This window comes from Astatotilapia calliptera, chromosome 17, assembly GCF_964374335.1.
Source record: "Astatotilapia calliptera chromosome 17, fAstCal68.1, whole genome shotgun sequence".
NCBI classification, from domain to species: Eukaryota; Metazoa; Chordata; class Actinopteri; order Cichliformes; family Cichlidae; genus Astatotilapia; species Astatotilapia calliptera.
Window position 1 is genome coordinate 2,809,036 of NC_137438.1, and position 22,452 is coordinate 2,831,487.

Here is a 22,452-nt window from a genome sequence, read left to right on the forward strand (position 1 = left end):
TTTCTATCTCTGACTTTATGTCCTCTACAAGAGTTTCTGTTTTTTTTGCTGGTTCTTCAAATGTTCAATAAAAACATGTATGCTAATTCATAACGAAGAAAGCTTTGTAATGAAGACTGACCCCTCCGAGAGCCAAACCCATCTGTTCTCTGATTGGATTGTTACATTTGTGATTGAAATGACATTGACCAATCAGATGAAAGGAAGAAAAATAGGGTCAAAATTCGTACTTGTAACTTGCAGTTTTTTTGGCTAAGTCCACACACAAATCTTTTACGCACACACAAATCTTTTTTACACATACAAAACTGATTTACAAGTACAAAATATTTATGACCACATTTTGAGCCCATACCTGTGGCTTCTGTAGCAGAAACTTCATTCCCTGCACAGTCGGGCTCAAAGCAAAATGGCTGAAGAATCAAACAGAAGGATGACGATGTTGACCTCATCCTGAACATTTTAATACAAGTTTTTTTTAATACAGAAAAAAAACAAAACGTTTTTTTTGATATATATATATATATATATATATATATATATATATATATATATATATATATGTATATATATTTATTTATTTATTTATTTATTTATTTATTCATTATTATTTTTTTTTTTTATTGAGCGTCAAGAATGTAATTCAAAGATATACGTGTAACAAAGTCACAATGCTCCTTTTTATATATGTACCCCACCCAAAGAACATACACAATCCAGAGAGACAGAAAAATAAATAGAGAAATAAAGAAAGAAAATAAATTTAAATGAGGTACATCAACATTCACCATATATAAAGATGTGCACTTAAAAGGCAATAGTTTGCACAAAATTAATCACCTTCACAACAATAAGGGTATACGGTAGCTGCCAAGTGAGTATCAGATGGGAATGGTTTTAATTTTCTCTAAATGTTTTAGCAAAGTATCCCAAACGGCAAAGAATCTCTCCTTCGAGCCCTTGAGAGTATACTTTATTTTCTCCAGCTGTATAAATTGTGTCAGGTCACTGAACCACAGAGCCGCTTTGGGTGGCTTTTGTGACTTCCAATGCAATAATATCCTTCAGCGCGCAAGCAGTGTAGTCAAAGTGATTATGTTTTTGTAGCTTTTCCTTAATGTTCTATGTCCTCTATCTGTAGCACCAAATATACCCATAACTGAAATAAATTACTGCGACACTTTTTGTGAATCAACAACAACTAACCACGTCTATCGGCGCTACTTCACTCTTTAGAATTCTTGGGAAAAACACTTAAACAGACAGTCACTTTTATACGCTGTCAAATTTACATTACAGATATGAACTGTCATCTCTGTGGTCTCTTCTATGTGAAAATGGTAAAGTTATTTGACTGCAATATAAATATGGTACACTTGCTGCTTCTGTAGTTGTGTTTTGGATATGCTGCTTGGTTTGACTCCAAAGAATGTGTTACTCACTTGCCCTGAACCTCGAGTTTCACCGACAGCTTCAAAAAGAGGTCACTAACATGAATCTAAGCATTTTAGTTGAATCTCTTGTTTCTGTTTTGTAATGTTCGAGTCCTTATTAGGAAAAAAGTGTCGTTTTACAATGTTACCGCTTCCATTTGAAGCATGTGTGTTGCATCCTTAATGGCATGCTATCATCTATTGTGTCATGTTCATGCTTACCTCATTTTCATGCATTTAATTTGCTTTTCTGTGTCCATTTATTATGACATTGCGCTCTTTTTCTGTGTTTTTTGCTCCATGTCTTGCTGCATGTGGTTCACCTCTAGCTTTGCACCGGTGGCTAGAAGCAGACCGCCAAGGCAGGGATCCAGATACTGCATCTGCAGGTAAAACACACTGCCTGTACTCCTCGATTCTGAGCTTACACTTCACATTATTTTCCTGCAAGCCAGCTTTGTTCTCACTCAACTGCTCTCTAAGTGTGTGTGATGTCAACCTTTACATATAGTCAGTGGTCCGTAGGTGCGCATGCGCTGTCAAAATAAAAGACGCGCACCAGATAAGAAGTTGCAACGCGCGTTTGCATACATACGATTTTCTGGAGGAGGACAGACATTTGTTTAGAGCTCTTAAAGATGTCGAAGAAGCTCCTTTACTTTGGTGTTCCTCCACCTCCAAAGAAACGTCAGGAGGAGTCCGAACTGCAAAAGAAGCATGTATTCTTGGAAAAGTGGTTGCAGGAGGTGAGCTGGCTTCAAACAAATGCCAGCGGACCACTTATGTGCACCCCTGCATGTAGTATTAATTTTCAGCAACTTCCTTATGAGGAAAATAAACTGGACTGTTGTATATTAAAATAAATATTTTATATAAATATATTTAGATAAACTAGGTGTGGGTGATATAGCCTCAAAATTATATGTTTTTAAAAATTGTTAATTTCAGTGATTGCAGGCAGCAGCATTTATTGATGTCATCAATCAGCTATTTTCCAAAGAGCTCACTGATGACAGATTATCTAATATGAAGTATGAACTGATTACCAAACAGTGCCAGCGGCAGAGTATACGCCGTGACATGGGATAAGTCAAAATAGCCTAGGTTCTGTTTTCCATCGAAATGTTTAAATAAAACTATGACATTACTGCTTAACACTTTAGTTTAACAAAAACAAGAACTAAAGTACCCTTACTGTGTAACTTTGGGAGCCTGCACGATATTGTCACATAGGAAATTAGAGAACAAATAAATTAGAGAATAAATAAGTAAATTTAAACTAATTAGAAATTTGAAAAAGAATCTTGCTGGTATGTTGTATCTTGGGTTAAGTTTTTAACCACTTGTTTAAAGCCCTGCTTTTTCATGCAGTTGCACCAGTAATTTCCATCCAAGCAGCTTGTTTCTACCTTTAGTTCAAACAGATTTGTAGCATATTTTGCAAAGTAATGTTCTTTGTTTGCGGTCTGATTTTTTTGCAGCTCCCAAAAAATTACGTGTGAGATGAGATGACACTTGTTTTGTATTATTGTATATGTTCTTCATATAATGCTGTGATCCAAACAGTCCCTTTCACCAGTTTACTACCTTTACTCATGGAATGAAAACTCAGTATAGCAAGTTCCACTTATTATACCAGTTGTTACTTATCAGCAATATTATGCTAACAGCGTTAGCTATAAAACCTGTTTGCATGTTTGAATTGGTCTTTCTGCACATCTGTTCATACTTCACTGTGTTTCCTGAATTATGATGAGTTTCTCTTTGCAATTAAACACATCTGAATAGAACTAAGAAAATGTGTTTATTATGTAAACCATATTCATGATTATGTCCATTAAATCTTTTCACAGTTTTAGTTTTAGGTTAATATTATTTACCAGCTTTAGGGAGTTTAAAGGCCAGCATGAAATTCTCCACATAGCACAGGGCGCATCGTACCACATATTTAGCTTCAAATTAAACTTTTGGCCCTTTTGGGGATAGAGAAATCATGTCAGTCCCTATCTGTTTGTGTTAGGCCAACATTCCTGTGCTTTGTAGTAGGGCTGCTCAATTAATCGAATTTTAATCACGATTACGATCTGGGCTTTCAACGATCATTAAAAATGACTGAGCCGATTATTAGCCCCTCCCTCATTTATCCGCGACACCTTAAAGGCCGGTCCGTGAAAATATTGTCGGGCATAAACCGTCCGTGGCGCAAAAAAGGGTGGAGACCGCTGATTAAGAGGACCCGAGGGAAGCTCGGAAAGCTAAGCAGAAGTTATTTGGAGAGTGACTGCCGTTGGTTGAAAAGAGAGTTTAAAAAAAAAAAAAAAACTTCAGTGGTGTTGCACACTATTTTATATTATTTTTTAAAGTCATTGTTAACCCTTTAAAGCCGGTCAGAGCAGCACGCTCAGTTTTGTGTAACTATTTTTAAATCCCTGTAGAACCTGAACCGTGTAAGCTAGCGCAATAATTTGTTTTGCATATGAAACCGGAGGAGTTGTACTTACATCTGATGCCATCAGCTTGTCCTCGGTCACGGTTTCCTTCCACATATAGCTTTGCAAAAATTGCATAAAAAGCGCTTGCAGGAACAAAAACATAATATTCCAGAAACACGCTTTGCCGATCCTATCAGCTGTTCGTAACACTTCCCACAGTGAAATGATGCACCTGCTGTTTTCTTTGCAAATTTGCATCATAGGATTGTTTTTTGTTTTTCCTGCAGTATATAAAAATTGCTGTATCTCCAAAATAAAACTATGAAGACACTCAAAATAAATTTCCTGTGGTGGGAAACTATTTTTTGCAACTTTATTGTATTTAAAGTTTTGAGGGATAAACCTCTTAAATTTCTCCAAGTAGAAATATATGTAAACAAAACAAAAGCGATTTTCAATTTTTTTTGTAGTTTATTGCACTTTTTTGCAATTTATGTAATTACTATGGACTTAATGCATACATGTTATTAAAATATGGGCTATAACAGTTGTATTGATGTATAGCAACTTGAAATGCTCCCACAAATGGCACTACAGCATGTAAAAAAAATAATATAAGCTCTGGTGGACTTGGTTCTATAGTAGGTCTTAAAGGGTTAAATAAATATCGTCAAATAATCGTGATCTCAATTTCAGTGAAAATAATCGTGATTATCATTTTTGCCATAATCGAGCAGCCCTACTTTGTAGATCCCCGTGGATCACCTCACCACCTCCATGTGGATTACAGTCTTCAATCCATTTCATCCTCTTAGCCAGTCGCTGTCTCTCATTTCCTGTCTGCATTCTACAACTGACAATGCTGAATGTAGGTCAGCTTATTTGAACTTGTTATCCAAATCAGTCCCTCTTGTCTTCATGACTAAAGCGAGTTATTGTTTTGGAGTTTTTTTTAGTTATTGTGCTTATGCCTGACTTCTCTTCTCTTCTGCCTTAGAGTTGACAGCCTTATAGTAAAGCAGTTATCTCCTGGGGTAGACAGTCAAATGTCTATAGCACAGGTGTCGAGGGCCGGTGTCCTGCAGGTTTTAAATGAGTCCTTGATCCAACACAGCTGATTTAAATGGCTAAATTACCTCCTCAATATGTCCTGAAGTTCTCCAGAGGCCTGGTAATGAACTAATCACCTGATTCAGGTGTGTTGACCCAGGGTGAGATCTAAAACCTGCAGGACACCGGCCCTCGAGGCCTGGAGTTCCCTACCCCTGGTCTATAGGTATGAGAGAGCAGAATGGGCCAGTTTTTTCCAAGTTTCTCTCCTTTGTATATTAGATGTTGCTTTAGTGATTGTTGTAAATGTTATCCCTGATGCACAATAGCGAGTATATTGCAGTATTGCAGTACCCATGAGAGCACTCTTAAATGCGTTGGCTTCAGGCTTGATGGTGCCCTTCACATCTGGTGAAGGGCACCATCAAGCAGAAGAAAGAGTCCTATCGGGCTTGGTTAGCTTGTAAGATTTTGGAGGCAGCTGGCAGGCTCCTGCAGTCCAAGTGGAACACAGCTCAGGCAGTCACTGGAAAAAAACTTGGGTGTAGGAAGACTTTGTTATGGGAAAAGAAAAAGACTTTGATCTGTCTCAAAGCAATTTTGGCAAACAGTCGGGTGACTTGGGAGAGGAAAACGGCGCTCTATTTACATGGTACATGGCGTGAGGTGCTACTGACCTCAAATGAGGATATAGTCGAGCCTCCTTAATCAAATTGAAATGTCTTCTATAGAAAAAGCAGAGTCTGGGTGGTCACTAGACAGCTTGTTGGTGGTAGGGTCCCTGGGGTGAGGTAGCCATGGTCTTTAAGGCCCTGGATGTTGTAGGGCTGTTTTGGTTGACATGCCTCTGCAGTGTCACCTGGAAACGTGGGGCAGTGCCTCTGGACTGACAGACTGGGATGTTGGGTCCCATCTTTAAGCAGTGAGACTGGAGACAGTGCTCTCAGGTGCAGCCTCAATGGGATGGTCTACATCAGGCTAAAGGAAAGAAGAGTCTATCTGTTAGTCGAATTAGGATTCAGGCAGAAAAACACAGTTTTCGTCCTGGTCACAGAATGCTGGACCAGCTCTTTATCCTCTTGAGGATATTGAAATGTGTGTGGAAACAAGGTGACCGGTCTACATGTATGTTATGGACTTGGAGAAGACATTCGAGCATGTCCCTCTGAGCATTCTGTCTGAGATGCTTCAGGAGTATGGAGTGTCCGGCCTGTTGCTACGAACCTTTCAGTCCTTGCACAGCTATTGAACTTGGTTCACACTGCGAGTCAGACTCATTCCTGGTGGGTAGTAGACTCCACCTTCTTATCAAAATTGTTATGGACAGAATTTCTAGACAAAGCCAAGTGAGTATGAAGCAGCATCAGTAAGAATTGGCACCTCCAAGTTTGAGACTATGGTTCAACCAGAAAAGAGTTAAGTGCCCACTCTGGATAAAGGACAAGTTGCTGCCTCAACTGGTATCTTAGAGTCTTGTTGGGCATTTGACAGTTATGACCCCTGGGGACCTCCTGAGTGAGGTGTGCCAGGCATATCCTACTGGGATGAGTAAAAATCACCAGTATTGGTTTGGCTTAGAAGAAAAGGTTTGATTTTGGAGGAAGTGTGGACATACCTGGTGATTGGGGATAGGGAGTAAGGGCTAAGGGCTTCTATTAGAGTAGAGTAACATTGACGCAGAGCTCCTGCCAAGAGCAGTTGAGGTCTCCCAACTGGAAGCAGTGGTAAAAGAGACACTTCTTTTGTTAACTTAATAAAAACAGGGATGTATGCATGTGAAGACTGGGATGCACAGAAGTGCTCACTAATAAACTCCTTTGTTACCCAGGAGGTGTCCAGGCATTGACAAAACAGTGTTCACCTGTCCCTTTAGCCTTTCCCAGTTCAAAGTTATGCCTTCAAAATGAGGAACGAGCCAGCTAGTTTCCAGAGGCTGATGGAGATAACATTGGGTGATCTCAGAGGTTGGACCTGCTTTTTGTACTTGGATGATTTTTTGATCTATTCTCCAACCAGAGAACAGCATTTTTTCATCTTTGGGCTATATTAGACAAATTAAGGCAGACAAAACTCACTGTTAAGATGAAAAAAGCCAGCTATTAGAAATGGCAGGCTGGTATCACAGGTTTGGTATCTCTCAGATTGCTGAGCCACTGAAGTGAAAAGGACCCAAAGTCCATTGGACTCCAGAATGTCAGCATTCCTTTGATGTCTGATATCTCAGGCCATCCCAACCCTGACCTAACCTTTGTGGTGTATACAGATCCCAGTGATGTTGGACTTGGAGTTGTGTTTGTGCAAACAAAGTAGATTATGCAGAGAAATTCTGGCCTATGGCCTGCATTTATTCCACTACAGAAAATGAGTGCTAACTGTAGTGTGGGCATTCAAGAAATGGAGATACCTGATCACTCCTCCTTGGTTTGGGTGTTCAAAACCTAAAAGGGATCTGCACAGTCACTTGCTGGATCCTGTATCTGCAGAAGTTCACCTTTACAGGTGAGTACAGTAAAATATAACACTGCTAAATGCTTTATCCAGAGCCCCTAGTGACCCTGCCAGCAATGAAACCCAGGTTGCCAGCATATTATCTGTTAAAGGGGAACCTCGCAAGCACATTTCATTATCAGATGAGGACATATGGAGAGCCAACCAGAATGATGCAAAAATACAAAAGATTTACCATGCTAAAATAGATGATGGGAATCTCACTGTGACTGAGGCTACCAAGTTCACCATCCTGGAAGACAAGGTCTACAGAGTCTTACAGCTTCAGGTTTGCATACCAGATTGTCTCTGGGAAACCCTTCTACAGTTGTTAGTTGATGACCCTACATTTGGCCACTTTGGCAGATACAAAGCCTAATAAAGGGTGCAAACATTGGTATACTGACCAGGAATAGGTTTGGATTCGAAAAAGTATGTACAAAAGTCTCATGTCAGCCAGAAATAGAAGCCAGAAACCCGTAAGGTGGCGGGAAAACTGCTACAAATCCTAGTGACGAGGCCCTGGGAGATGTTTGAAGAATTCCCTTGGATGACTGACTAAACGTTTCTCCCAGTGAAAACGCTACATCCAGATAAACTGAATCAACCTTTTAGGATTTTGATTTCCTTCTTTTGGGTTCTCTTCGTGGATTAAAAACCCAAAGTGGGGTATTTTACATTCTATGATGTAGACTTGAATTGACAGAGGATAACCAAAATATAGAGATTTTTTTTCTTTGTGAATGAACTGAGTTAACTGGAACTGGGCTCAGCTAGCCAGAATTGAGAACAGTTATTTCTATTTGAGGTTTTTCATATATTGTTTTCCTTTATGAACCACTTGAGTGGTGTTGTTTTTTCTATTATATAGTATTTAATAATCTCTTTGAAAACATCTTTGATTGCATCTTCAGGAAAGCTCACTGCAGAGCTTCCAGGTGCACAAGTGTGAACTTGGTGTTATCTGCTTTGCAGTTCAGTCGCTCACAGAGATATTCTGTCCATTTGGTTTACTGAGCCAGTGCTACTGATTCTGTTAAGCTTTATGTTCTACTTCTGTATCTCATGTCCAACATAATTGGAACTGTGTCAGGACCACTTTTCAAACTAGGGTTGATATTTTATTTGGAGTAATGTGTTTGTAAAATCATATGCCTATTTTCTGGAACCTCCCAAAACCTTCTTGCAAATTCTAAAGAGGGGAAAGAACCCATCTCTGCGTTTTCACCTGCATACATGACAAGCACACCAGACAAGCATCGAGTTTAGCAGCAATAGCCCTCACAGAACAAAGTAGGCATTAATATAACAGATATGGCATTGCATAAGTCAGAAAAAGCATGGGGAAGCATCCTACAGAGTCACCAGCAAACAGTATCCTGCTATTTGTGAACAGCACGCCAAACGGGTATCCGTTTAGCTAAAACTGAGGTGGGCTGGCATTGAGCTCAGCTGATCTGGAGCATGACTCTGCAGCTTCAGGCCCAAGTTGTTTGATTTTTTGTTTGTTGATGCATTATTACCTTTTTATTTTCCCTTTCTCATTTGTCCAGGTGAAAACTTTGAGCAGAGTCCCCTGAAGAGGACATTCAAGTCCAAAGTTCTGGCACGTTATCCAGAAAATGTGGAGTGGAACCCATTCGACCAGGATGCTGTTAACATGGTATGTGGACTGTGATTTCTGGAGAAATGATAGGCAGAGGATAAAGGAGGCTATGGATTCTATCAAAATTACGGCGGGAAGAGCCCAATGGGATCATTTCTAGAGGAAATGGGGCAGATTAGTGGTTTTGGCCAGAGACAGAGGAAGAAGCTTTTGAGGCTTTGATTTAAAACACAGTTGGGCCTCAAGGAATTGTGGGTAACAAAGCAATTAATACAAATCCCCTCCAAAAAGTTTTACATTTAAAGCTGTACTGACAGTGGCAGAGTTATGGTTTTGATTTAGGTCTTTTAAAATCTTGTCAAGAGAAGAGTTCCACACTGCCAAACAGTATTTGGGATAGAGATACCAGACATATATGAACAGATACGAATCACATGTAGATGAAGAAATAATAGATTTTTAAGTTTAGACATCTAGGAAGATCTATAGCAACACAACAGTTAAAAGGGACAGGCTATGTACTGAATATATAGCTTTACATTCTACCTGTGGCAAAGGTGATGCGCACACATGCAAATATGTGCCTTAAAGGGAGTTTCTACTCTGCAAATAAAATATTTTTAAAGTGCTTTCATATAAATAAATTACTAAGTAGTGTAATCAGCTGCCTTTCGAGTGAATCTCTCATTTTATATGCAAAAGTAAACTTGATGATGGCAGTCCCTGCTCTGCTCTGAAGCATAGGTGAGCCCAACGTACTGGGCCGTCAGCTAGTTCTCCACGTGCTGCGAGCAGAAGAAATCCTACCATCTCCAACTGTAGTCCTAGACAGCAGAGATGGACCACATGTGACAGCAGGACAGGAATGAAGGAGACATGACCAGCACAGTGTTCGTGATGGAAACAAAGGCGTGTACTCTCCGTGTGGATAAAGAGTACACGCCTTGTTTTCCACCTCACCCAGCACCACATCTTTTAAATAATTCAGCCGCGCATCTCTCCTTACATTGACATGGAAACAGTCCATTATGCAGCAGTGCAGCAGCTGAAACCTGATGATGCCATGTCAAGGGCATTTAATGACAGAAATATCATTCTTTCTTTTCCCATGTTTTCTGATCATTACAGCTCTTTAAATCATTATCATTATAGCCTTAAATCTCCTCTTCTACCTACATACCTCCATCATCTCTTCATCTTATTACCGTCTCACCGTCTGTGGAATCTAATCTCCTCCTCTTTAGGTTTCTGCTGGGAGGGAAAATCATATATTTGTAAATGGCAGGGAGGTTTGCCCACTTCTTATGGATATGGTCCTGTCAGTAAAGAGAATAAATACAACCAAATGAGTATTAGCCCATGTTCTGCAGGCACAGAAATTGCACACTTTTCAAAACTTTACATTACACTAATATATATACTAGTATACATATATACTGATATACTAGTATATATATTCCCATTCTTGCTCTTTAAGTTAAACCACATTTTACATACTAGATCTCTGATGTGTTGCAATCTGTGAGCAGCAGTTTTCCTGTACCATAAACAATAAACCATGCACATAGGTTGAACTGCTGCTGTCCTCATTTCTTTTTCACATCAGTATTATAAACAGGAAGACATTTAAATTTGGTTGTTTTGTCCTTTAACTGCTACATCGTGGAGCTCATAAGTATATTGGCTCCTACATGAACAGCCACCCTGCACCGGTATCTCCTGTGTTGCTCCTCACTCACGTAGTTAGATGATTGTTACTGCTTCCTGGTTCATTCTGCAGGCTTGTACTGAAGCCTGGTTAATGCTTATTTGAGACAAGACTTGCCAGATGTCATCATTTATATCATTATCTTTCATTGCTGACTGAACTGCTCATTAAGAGCCATGGATAATCCAATCAGGCCTAAATATTTGTTTAGATGCCCGTCAGCACAGAGCACAATAAGGAAGAGAATTCAAAATGTCAACAAATCGTCAAAACAATTATTGTGGATAACAGTTTGTGTGCATGTACACATGCATGGACATGGTGACTTGAGACTTGTCTCCACAGTGTGTCCTTCGTCTCAGCAGCCAAGTAAACCTGATGATGGCAGTAACTGATAGAGTTTGGCTGTGAAAGCAACAAGTGATCAAGTAATCATATGACACGTGATTGCTATAGAGAGTTAGCAAATTTATTTAATAATTAATCTTCTCCTCATTTCTTGAAAATAGTGGATGTGTGGTATAAGATGCCATGAAAGACTTCCTCAGTGCCGTAGTTAACATATTCAGGTATTTTGTTTTGTCACAGCAACAAACAAATCAGTTCAATAAGGACAGATCATTAGAAAGAATCACAGAATACTCCGATGGTCTGTCTCGGCAAAACAGAACCCCAGCTGTAAAAAGGATTAGGGGAGGACCCCCTGGAGCCTAGACACCGTTGGTGGAGATGAAGGTGGCTTGAATGGAGCTTGAGTGATGAGATGGAGAGGTGGTGGGTTGCACAAAGACGCAGTGAGAGTACGTGGCATGAATGGAAGTGATGAAGCTCAGATTTAGCCGGCAGCACCTTGGAGCGGACAAATGTGAGGCCATAGATCTTCCTTATTGAACTCATTATAACAATAAAATGGAAAACAAAAGCATAAAACCGCAGAAATTCAAATTTGAGAATGGTCATGCAGAGAATCGCTGCCTTTTTCTTGTAAGATTTTCAGCTGTAGAATTAAATGTAAGCAGCATTTTTACCGGTGTTTGAAAATCCTATGAGATCTGGAAAAGTGAAAGATTATGGACACATAAAAAGATTCCAGCGTGAGTGAATCAGAACTGACGCGATGACTTCTGTTTGCCCTTTCTCTCTGCAGCTCTGTATGCCCAAAGGTTTGTCATTCAGGACACAGGCAGACCAGCGCGAGCCTCAGTTCCACTCCTTCATCATCACCAAGGAGGATGGATCTCGAACATATGGTTTCGTTCACACCTTTTATGAGGAGGTGACCAGCCCACAGATCTGCTCTGCCATGCAGACTCTCTACCAGATGCACAATGCCGAGCAAACAAATGCCGCTTCTTCCTCCTCCTCTTCTTCCTCCAGCATGGACTCACTAGCCAGCAGTTTAGATGATGGTTACTCCCCCACCTCATCATCCTCATCATCTTTATCTCGTGCAGCGGGGAGCTATGACTCGTCACGGGACACGCTCTATGTGTCCAAAGCCTTGTGTCTGATCACGCCTATGCCCTTCATGCACGCCTGCCGGCGCTTCCTTGCACAGATGCACTCTGCTGTCATAGCTGCAACCGCACCCCCCTTGCCACTGGAGAGCTACGTTTACAACATCCTGTACGAGGTGCCGCTGCCTGCTCTGGGGCGTTCACTCAAATTCCACGGCATATACGAATCCATTGTCTGCCAAAGGCCGGGACCAGGAGAGCTTCCCCTGGCCGACTTCCCCCTGGCAGAGGCCTTTTCTCTGCTAGGCGTGGAAAACCTGGTCCAGGTGTTCACCTGCACCTTGCTGGAGATGCAGATTCTGCTGTACTCACAGGGTAAGTACATTCTACACATGCTGTTGGATTTCTGGTGCTATTACACTTTGAATTGGTTCTGCATACAGAATACAAACAGGCTGTGTCACCTATACCACACATTGTTAGATAGTTCCATTAACCTATTCTCTAAACATGCTTCCAACATGGTTTCAATGGACATTTTAACATGTTATAGGACCTGGAGAGTCATTGATAAGTTAAATGTCCAGTCATCAGCTTCAGTTTACCTTATTTTAGTAATATCTTATGTTGCCTTATGAACAATTGTTACACTACTGTAACATTATACAGTAGTGGGAAAAATGTTTGCTGCCTTCCTGATTTCCTATTTTTTCTATGTTAGTAACACTTAAATGTTTCTAAATTTCTAAATGAAGGTTTATTATTATTAAAGGGGAAGAAATCCAACCCTGCACAGCCCTGTGTGGAAAGTGGGAAAATACTTTCAATTCAATTCAATTTTATTTATATGGCACCAAATCACAACAACAGTCACCTCAAGGGGCTTTATATTGTAAGGTAGACCCTACAATAATACATGCAGACAACAATTATATGACCACCTATGAGCAAGCACTTTGGCAACAGTGGGAAGGAAAAACTCCCTTTTAACAGGAAGAAACCTCCAGCAGAACCAGGCTCAGGGAGGGGCGGGGCCATCTGCTGCAAGTAGCCAGGACCAGTAGCAAAGGTAACTTTGTGGACTCACGAGACAAAAGTTGAACTTTTTGGAAGGCGTGTGTCACACTGCATAATGCAGCGTTTCAGAAAAGGGACATAGCAGCAGTAAAAGATGGTGATGGTCGTGTGATGGGGCTGTTTTGTTGCATCAGGACCTGGAAGACTTGCTGTGGTCCCTAGCTTTTGGTCACTGTAAGATGATGGCACATTTTCATTTTTAATCATTGTTATGTTGCCAGTTTGTGGGTAGCTAACATATGATCAGCATATTTTGGTTTCATTTCCAAAATTGGGACAATTCAGCGTCCTGGGTGCCGGCGGAGTTAAATTATGTTAAAGATGCATCTGTCTTGGCAGTAGTTGGATCTCCACTCCACAGCCATCTGATAATCTGCTGGTCTGGCACACTGTGAGGATATGGGCTCAGATGACAAAACACTTCTGTCTGACTGATTTGTCTTGTTTGAGTCCAATCGCATCAAATGACCCTTTCTAACCATCTACAAGCAATCCTGTATTTCAAGATTGGCGTGGACGGAGCACTAGGTGCTTTAATGATTTGTTCACTGATAATAACTTAGCATCTTTTATGAAACTCTCTGAAAATTCACATTTATTCAGGCGTCTTCAGATTAGACACTTTCTTCAGTCTTAGATGTCGAACTTTCCTGAGGTACTTTGAAGACGGCAGATATGTTCCTAACTTTGCGTCCAACTCAGAAAGGGTTAATATCTGCTATCTGTCACATGCTGGTGGGCATTAAAGGCCCTTCGATTGTCAGGCATTAAACTGCTTGTGAGCAGGACTTAAGCATGTCTCTGTCTGAGGATATGTGAGATTCAATATTTAAGTTGATAAATTCAGCATCCTTCTGTCCCGACCCACTCGCACTGGCTGAGAGATCTGATATCCTGTCTAAGCCTGGAAAAGATCTGTTCTGATTAGCGATACCAGCAAAACATACAAACAGCTGTGAGGGTCCTTGCTGAAATATTTGCAAATCTCCAGGCCCTGAGTTCATCACTGCTCTATGAGTCTGCATGTAGATATTCATTTGTTTATTCTTATATATTCTTATTCTATATTATTTTTTCTACATATATATTTCTCTATTTAACTGCCACCTTAACAATAACTAAGTTTAGCTCTGTTCTTTCTTAGAATCTAAGACCTCATTGCAATATGCTTTTTTCCCCTTTCACAACCTCTGCGATGTTTTCTTTTTTATTGTGCTTGTTATTAATGTGTGTGTATTCTGTTTGGTTAACCTCAATAAAAATATTTGAGAAAAAAATGAAATCAAATTCAATTAATCAACTTCAGAGGTTTCAGTGGATACATTTTTGTCTTCACTCTATTATGCTATGACGTCGTTTCTTACTTTGAGGCCTTTTAGCCACTGGAAGCTATTGTAAGGCTTTCTGTCTGGTTGCCAGAAGTTGTGGATGTCTGTGGAGAAAATTTGTTTCAGAATCAGAATACTTTATTCATCCCGAGGGAAATTAGGGTTACAGCAGGCAGCACGCTAATGGCGCATGCGCACTCACAAAGGAACCTTCTGACCAACTTTACACAAACATCACATTGGGCAGACATGTCAGAAGGTAGGCTGATAGGAAAAAACAACGAAAATACACTACATGAGGTAAGAGGAGGAGAAAAAAACTCCACTCAGACTGAGCTCCTAGTGGGAGAAATTCAAATTCAAATTTTATTTGTCACGTACACAGTCATACACAGTACGATATGTAGTGAAATGCTTGGACAACTGCTCGTGACCTAAAGAAAACAAAAAAGGAAAAGGCTATGAATATGATAGGAAATAAATAAATATGAAAAATTAAAAAGGGTAAATTTAACTAGGAAGGAATAAAATATAAATTAAGGTTAAAAATGAAATAACTGTACAACACAAATTAGAATGAAGGGTAAATTTAACTGGGAAGAATAAGACAAAATATATAAATTAAAGTTGAAAATAAAATAACTGTACAACAAAATACACAATATAGAACTATATAAGAATGTATGAAGAAATCTAAATATAAATAAATATATACACAATAACAGCAGCTGTACAAGTATTAACCGGAAATGAAGAATATAGTGACCAGTGTTGTGCAAAACCAAAGTCCAGAAAGTCCAGTGTGTGTGTAAGAACCATATGTGTGGGTCAGTACTGTGTGGTGGTGTGATTGAGAGACCGTATCGCCTGCGGGAAGAAGCTCCTCCTCAGTCTCTCTGTGTTGGTCTTCAGGGAGCGGAATCGCTTTCCTGACCTCAGCAGAGAGAACAGTCTGTTGTTGGGATGGCTGAGGTCCTTCACCATCTTCCTGGCCTTGGTCCAGCACCGCCTGCTGTAGATTGAGTGCAGGTCAGGGAGCTCGGAGCGGATGGTGCGCTCAGCTGACCGCACAATCAATCAATCAATCAATCTTTATTTATAAAGCACTTTTCATACAGAGAAAATGTAGCACAAAGTGCTTTACATAGTTAAAAGCAGCCCACCCCACCCTCCAACTCACTCCCCACACTCTCAATACACATATATCCCCCCACCCACACACACATACACACACGCGCACACTTAAAGAGTAAAAATTGGGCTGGGCTCGCATGAGCCAAGTGAGGAAACACTATAACAGGGAGCCGTCTGCACCGGGAGCCGGTCACAGACCGCAGCCTCCAGGCTGGGCACACAGCAGGAGGGAGGCAAAGGAGCCCCCCAGCCAGTCTGAGAGGACCCCAGAGACCCAGCAGCCACGGTCAATAACAGCCCCGGTGCAGAGAGCGCCCTCCGAGGAAACACTGGAGATATGACGCAATACAATATATATAGGGTAAAATGATAAAATAAATAAGAACAGGATACAATATAAATATAAATAGAATAAGAAGATTAAAAAACGAATAAGAATAAAATCAAACAAATATTAGGTAAATCCTAAATTAATAATAGAATAACAGGATAGAATAAATAAGCATAAAATAAATAAACGCTAAGTAAAAGCTAAATTAAAAAGGTGGGTCTTGAGCCTGTTCTTAAAAACATGTACGTTCTCTGCGGCCCTGAGCTCCTCCGGCAGGCTGTTCCACAGACGAGGACCATACCACTGAAAAGCTGCCTCTCCGTGAGTATGTGTCCTGACTTTAGGGACAATCAAAAGGCCAGTACCAGAGGACCTCAGGGTCCGCGAGGGTTCGTATGGTAAAAGCAGATCTGAGAGATAAGAAGGCCCAAGACCATTAAGACATTTAAAAACCAATAAAAGAACTTTAAAATCGATCCTGAAACACACGGGGAGCCAGTGCAGCGATTCTAAAACCGGTGTAATGTGGGCCCGCCCTCTGGTCTTCGTCAGCACACGAGCTGCCGAGTTTTGCAAGAGTTGTAAAGTTGAAATATTCTTCTTAGGAAGACCAGAGAGCAGGGCATTACAGTAATCAATGCGACTGGTAATAAAAGCATGCATCAGCATCTCCGTGTTGGCCCGAGAGAGAATAGGGCGGACTCTGGCTATATTTTTTAGATGATAAAATCCAATTTTAGTTACATGTTTAATATGTGGGATAAAACCAAGCTCAGAGTCAAAAATAACACCCAGGTTTTTCACTTGTAGCGAAGGACATAGTGAAAATGCCTCTAATTTAGACAAGAGTTTCTCCCTCTGAGCCTCAGGACCAACAATTAAAACTTCAGTTTTGTCCTGGTTAAGCTGTAAAAAGTTTTCTGCCATCCAAGATCTTATATCCAAGATACAGTTAAAAAGGGCATCCATTTGTCTGGTGTCATCAGGAGACACGGAGATGTACAGCTGCGTGTCATCAGCGTAACTGTGGAAGTTCACTCCATGCCTCCTGATGACACCGCCGAGAGGGAGCATATACAAATTAAAAAGTACAGGGCCTAGAACCGACCCTTGAGGCACACCACATGTCATTTTATGGATCTTAGAGGAGCATGTATCCATACTCACCATAAAAGTTCTGTCAGAGAGATAGGAAGTGAACCAGCTGTGTACAGCACCAGAGAGGCCCACCATGTGTTTCAGTCTGTTTAAAAGAATAGCGTGGTCTACTGTATCAAAGGCTGCGCTTAGATCCAGCAGCACCAGGACTGAGAGCTTTTGGGAGTCCCAGTTACATCTAAGATCATTTAAAACCTTTAGGAGAGCCGTCTCTGTGCTGTGGTTCACCCTAAATCCAGACTGGAATATCTCCAGGATCTGTCTATCATTGAGAAAATCAGTAATCTGAGTAAAAACAAGTTTCTCTAAGACTTTACTTAAAAATGGTAAGTTGGATACAGGTCTGTAGTTATTAAAATCATTACAATCCAAATTGCTCTTCTTCAGAAGGGGCCTCACCACCGCCGTTTTAAAGGCAGCAGGGAAGACACCCAACTGAAGAGAGCAATTCATCATGCATAAAAGCTCAGCCTCAAAAAATCCATAAAGTGTTTTAAAGAGTGAAGAAGGAATTGGATCTAAAAGACATGTGGTGGGTCTCACTGTGGAGAAAACCTTCTGAAAGTTCTCAGCATTAACCAGGACAAAGCTGTCCAGTGTCTCCTCAGGTACAATCGAGCCCTCAGATGTGTTTACAATCATATCGCGATTAGATAAAATATCAGATCTGATGGCGCTGATCTTTCCCCTGAAGTGGTCTGCAAACTGCTCACAGAGCGAGTCTGTGGGGGTTCTTTGGGAGCTGTTAAAATCAGGGTTAAATAAATGATCTATGGTGGAAAAGAGGACCTTGGGATTATTTTTGTTAATACTGATTATTTTGGCGAAGTATGAATTTCTTGACTTCCTTAATGTATTATTGTACACTTTAAGTTGCTCGCAAAATATTTGATGGTTGATAGTATTTTTATTTTTCCTCCATCTCCTTTCTGCTGCCCTGCAATTTCTTTTGAGTTTTTTGACTTCTTCGTTTCTCCAGGGTGATGCATGTTTTACGTTAATCTTTTTGGTGGTGAGTGGAGCAACGGAGTCAAGGCTTTTCTTCAGTTTGCTGTTGAAGTAACTAAAAATCAAATCGCAGGATGCAGGTAAAATCACAGGGGGGCATTCGTCTAAAACCCTGGTAAAATTTGCAGCCACTTCAGAGGTTAGATAGCGCCTCCTCACAGTTCGCACCGAGGTCTCCCGCTGAATAAAACCGGTGATGTTAAAAAACACACAGTAGTGGTCAGAGACAGCCAAGTCAACAACAGAGGACACGCTGGTGGACAGCCCATGGGTGATGACCAGGTCCAGAGTGTGTCCTCTGTTTCGAGTCGGCTGCGTGACATGCTGGATAAAATCCAAACAGTGAAGAATGTTTAAGAATTCTTTTGTTGCAGGGTCAGAAGGATTATCTATGTGCAGGTTAAAATCACCGGTTAAAATTATCATGTTATATTTTGAATGTATGTTTGTTAAAAATTCTGAGAATTCCTTGATAAAAGCAGCGCTGTCTTTAGGTGGTCTATAAACTGTGACAGATAAAACTGGAGGGCTGCTGAAAACAATAGCATGGAATTCAAAAGTGGTAAAATGATCAAATAAAATTTGTTTGGTGGTGAGTGTGTTGTTGGCTAAAGATGCAGTCCCACCACCTCTCTTACCACTTCTAATAGAAGCTCTACCTCTGTAGAGCTCGTCTGTCCTGCATGGTGCTGTTCCCGAACCAGGTTAAGATGTTTCCCGTCAGGATGCTCTCTATGGTGCACGAGTAAAAGTTCCTGAGCACCTTGGAGGGCAGTTGGAAGTCTCTCAAGCGTCTGAGGTGGTAGAGACGCTGTCGGGCCTTTTTCACCACGGTGTTGATGTGACAGGACCATGACAGGTCCTGCGTGATGTGAACTCCGAGGTATTTGAAGCTGTCCACTCTCTCCACTGGGCACTCGTTGATGACGGGGGTCTGGTAGTTCCTCTCCTGCTTAGTGCTGAAGTCCACTATCAGCTCCTTTGTCTTACTGACGTTTAGAAGGAGGTTGTTCCTCTGGCACCAGTTCTCCAGAACAGTTTGATAACAGAAAAGAAAACATACTGTTCCTGTTTTCTATACTTTGAAGCGGAGAAGCATTAGAAACTCGTAAAGTAAAAACTCAGATGAAAACAGAGAACACTGTAATGAGGCTTTATGTGCATATCACACTCAGATACACAGTGATCAGATTTCCCTGCTTCTAGGATTCCTTTCATTTATTATTGACAGCTGCAGTGAGACGCAGTGTGTGCGTTCCTCACTGTGTTAGAGTATTAGAGCCAAATGCAGAGAATCTAGTGTGTAGACTGAGATCATTATTTGTCCTACATTCCTCAGTCATACTCTTTTGCAGTTTCAGTGCAGCTTCAGCACTCTCTCTGCAGCTTGTTTATCTTCTGTGCATGATGAGTCATGCAAAAAGAAGCTGTTAGCTCATATACCAGACCTTCAACTCCAAATCAAAAAACGCCAGTTTTAAAGGCGGCATTCATAACAACCATCAGAAACTACCTCTAGGAGGTCCAGGTTCTCTGTAGGCACGTAGAAATCGCTCGTGTAAATAAATGAAGAGGAAAACCCTTTTTTAGTTTGTGAGTCACGTTTGATTAAATGGGATTCTGATAAATGTCGTAAGGAGTTATCTGTCCAGACAGAACAAACTCTGCTGAAAGACGGACATTTAACTTCTCAACTTTGAGGCAAGCAATTGAAGTGGGCATCAATGAGAGTGACCAAAAACTCGACTCCCTCACTATAGATGTCAAAGTTGTCCCAGTGATCCTTTCTACATTTGTAAAATCTTGTCTGGTTCCATTGTTCTGGCATCTTCACTCTCTGGATCTGATCACGCACCTCACTGTGTATTGTTCTTAGTAAAGAAAAGGTTTTTCAACACATTTTAGTGTGAGCTTGTTAGTAAAGATGATTCTTGTGGCCCTTCCGAGTCACATTTATTCTGCAAAGGAGATTTGCTGCGAGAACGTGAGGTTTGCATTTAAAATGTTTGCATTACAAAAAAAATTATATTAAAGTGTCAAATGACATATATGATAAAACATTAATAGCTGCAAAGACGGTGTGCTTAACCGACTGAGTTAATGATGTCAGACTTTAACAAGCACTGAAGCTTTTGCTTCAAATTAAAGGCAAATAAAAACCTTTTCATCTGTGCAGTCATGAAGACACTATGACTGTGCATATGTCAACGTGATTTCCTTGTTTCAGCATGTTCTGAGGTTACCGTCAAAGTCAATTTAGGTCAACAAACTTTCTTACAGAATACAAATTCACGAGTGCAAATTCCAGAAAGACTGTGTGTTTAAGCTGCAGTTGAACTGCTACATTTAATGTTAGCTTAAGTTTAATATGCTTATAGGTACTTTTGTTTCTGCCACAAGTTTAAAATCAAGGATTTGAAATCATGAATTAGGCCGGTTTCTGCAATTACTTTCTTTGAAAATCCACAATAATACTCAATAATACAAACTGATTAAAAATGAGCATATTCCTCGTCTTTTTACATTCTGCACAGATTACACAAACACGAGTGATCAAAAAAAGTTGAGTAATTATGTGCGTACAGAAATATACCAACTTCATATGTAATGGCGCTGTAGGCAGGGAAACATGGAACAGTGCTACACGTTAATGAGCTGCTGTCCTGCCGTGTCGTTATTGATTGTGTTAATAATAAGCTAGCCGTTATTATTAAGCACTGTGGCATGGCGGTTAGCACTGTCGGCTCACAGCAAGAAGATCCTGAGTTCAATTCCACTATCAGGGGTCTTACTGTGTGAAGGTTGTGTGTCTCCACGTGCTCCAGCTTCCTCTCACAGTCCAAAGACATGCAGTTAGAGAACGGAAGGATTAGTCAAGATTCTTTATTCGTCACATGCAGTGAAAGTGTTTAATAATGTTCACATTCCTACTCAGAGTCTCTGACTTTGGCAACCACTCAAAGAAAGAAAAAAATGTGTAGATGCTAAAAAACTTCCAGCAGCAGAAGGTCGGTGGATCAATCACAGGCCAAAGATGGAACCACTGACCTCACTGGATGTTGATGGGACCACTGCAGGAGATTCACAGGTGTTTTGTAGATACACCTTAAGAATCTGTCTGCAGTTATTCTCTATATACAGAAATTGCTTGAACTGCTTAAAAAGCATCAGACAGAGCCAGGTGCCTGTGTGCACTAACACTGCACTGATGCAAATGTCATTTCCTGTCCTGACCTTCACAAGAACTGTTAGTCTGTTTGCTGTTTAAGGTGCATCGTATGCGTTTATCCAGAGCAGTCGGCCAGCGTTTTCACACAGTGTGATTAATCAGCGTGTTTGACTTGTCATGGGATGACAACTTGCTTCCTGACAGTAACAGCTGTTTACCACAGACTTGCTCACTTCTTGCCTTGTGAGACTGAGCTGCTGGTCTTTATCAGGCCCTAATGCACCGTTACAGTTTCACAATGACTTGACCTGTTTCGTCTTGTTTTTCAGTTCTATAACAACAACAGCAACCCTGAGCCCTGTCACTGCTGGGGCTTTCCAAAATATATCTGAAGGTGCCTCGAGTTAGCAAGTTTAAAGTCTGTCAGTGTGAGTAAAGGGAAGAGGAGGGAATTTATGAGATACTGCACCTCACCACTTAAGTCAGATTAGAACAGCAAGTGTTGATGACTAAAGTAGAACAGCTGAACTTGTTATTTTAAAGCTAAAGAGAGCAAATAGGATGAGACATGCTGCAACATTAAGAAACAGGAGTGTTTCTGTGAGATTTGCTTGCTGTGTTCCCCACACAAAGGAGAAACTTTGAACATGTACAGACATATGAAAAATATGCTCACACGCCTACAGGTAGGAGCTTCAAAACCTGGCTTGTCTCTTTCCCACAAAAACATTTATTAATTACTCAGATTTTCACTTTGAGAATGCGTCCTTATGCCTCATTCACCCCTAAATGTAACACTCGCCTCGGATGGATCGGAGAGCAACTTGGGGTTAATATTGCCAAAGGCAATCCCCGTCTGCAGACTGGAGCAGACGGGGATCAAACCACCAGTCTTCTGATTAGTAGTAGCTCAACTTCCTGAGCTACAGCCAACCTGTAAATCGTGCTTTGATTAAGTGCAGTTATTTTAGATTTGCATGAAAGGTAATCTTCATATATGTGTTATAATGCAGTTTAAAAAGTAGGCCCAAACCTCAGCACTGCGCCAACTTAGCCCCACATTTTACTCCGTAC

General features: G+C 40.7%; 1 protein-coding gene across 12 annotated transcripts in view; it reads left to right on the forward strand.

Moving 5' to 3' along the window:
• dennd5b (DENN/MADD domain containing 5B) overlaps positions 1 to 22,452 on the forward strand; it is a 125,051-nt gene that overhangs the window by 59,064 nt on the left and 43,535 nt on the right. For 9 of the 12 annotated variants that reach the window (XR_013902806.1, XM_080291779.1, XM_080291780.1 and 6 more), the window contains exons 2-4: positions 1,763 to 1,822; positions 8,956 to 9,065; positions 11,864 to 12,548. Coding sequence is in view for 11 of the 12 variants with exons in the window: in XM_026147905.2 (XP_026003690.2) it covers positions 1,763 to 1,822; positions 8,956 to 9,065; positions 11,864 to 12,548 (855 nt within the window). In the remaining variant the exon portion in view is untranslated. The remainder of the gene's footprint in view (positions 1 to 1,762; positions 1,823 to 8,955; positions 9,066 to 11,863; positions 12,549 to 22,452) is intronic. The other 3 variants (XM_026147907.2, XM_026147910.2, XM_026147911.2) reach the window with 1 other exon arrangement.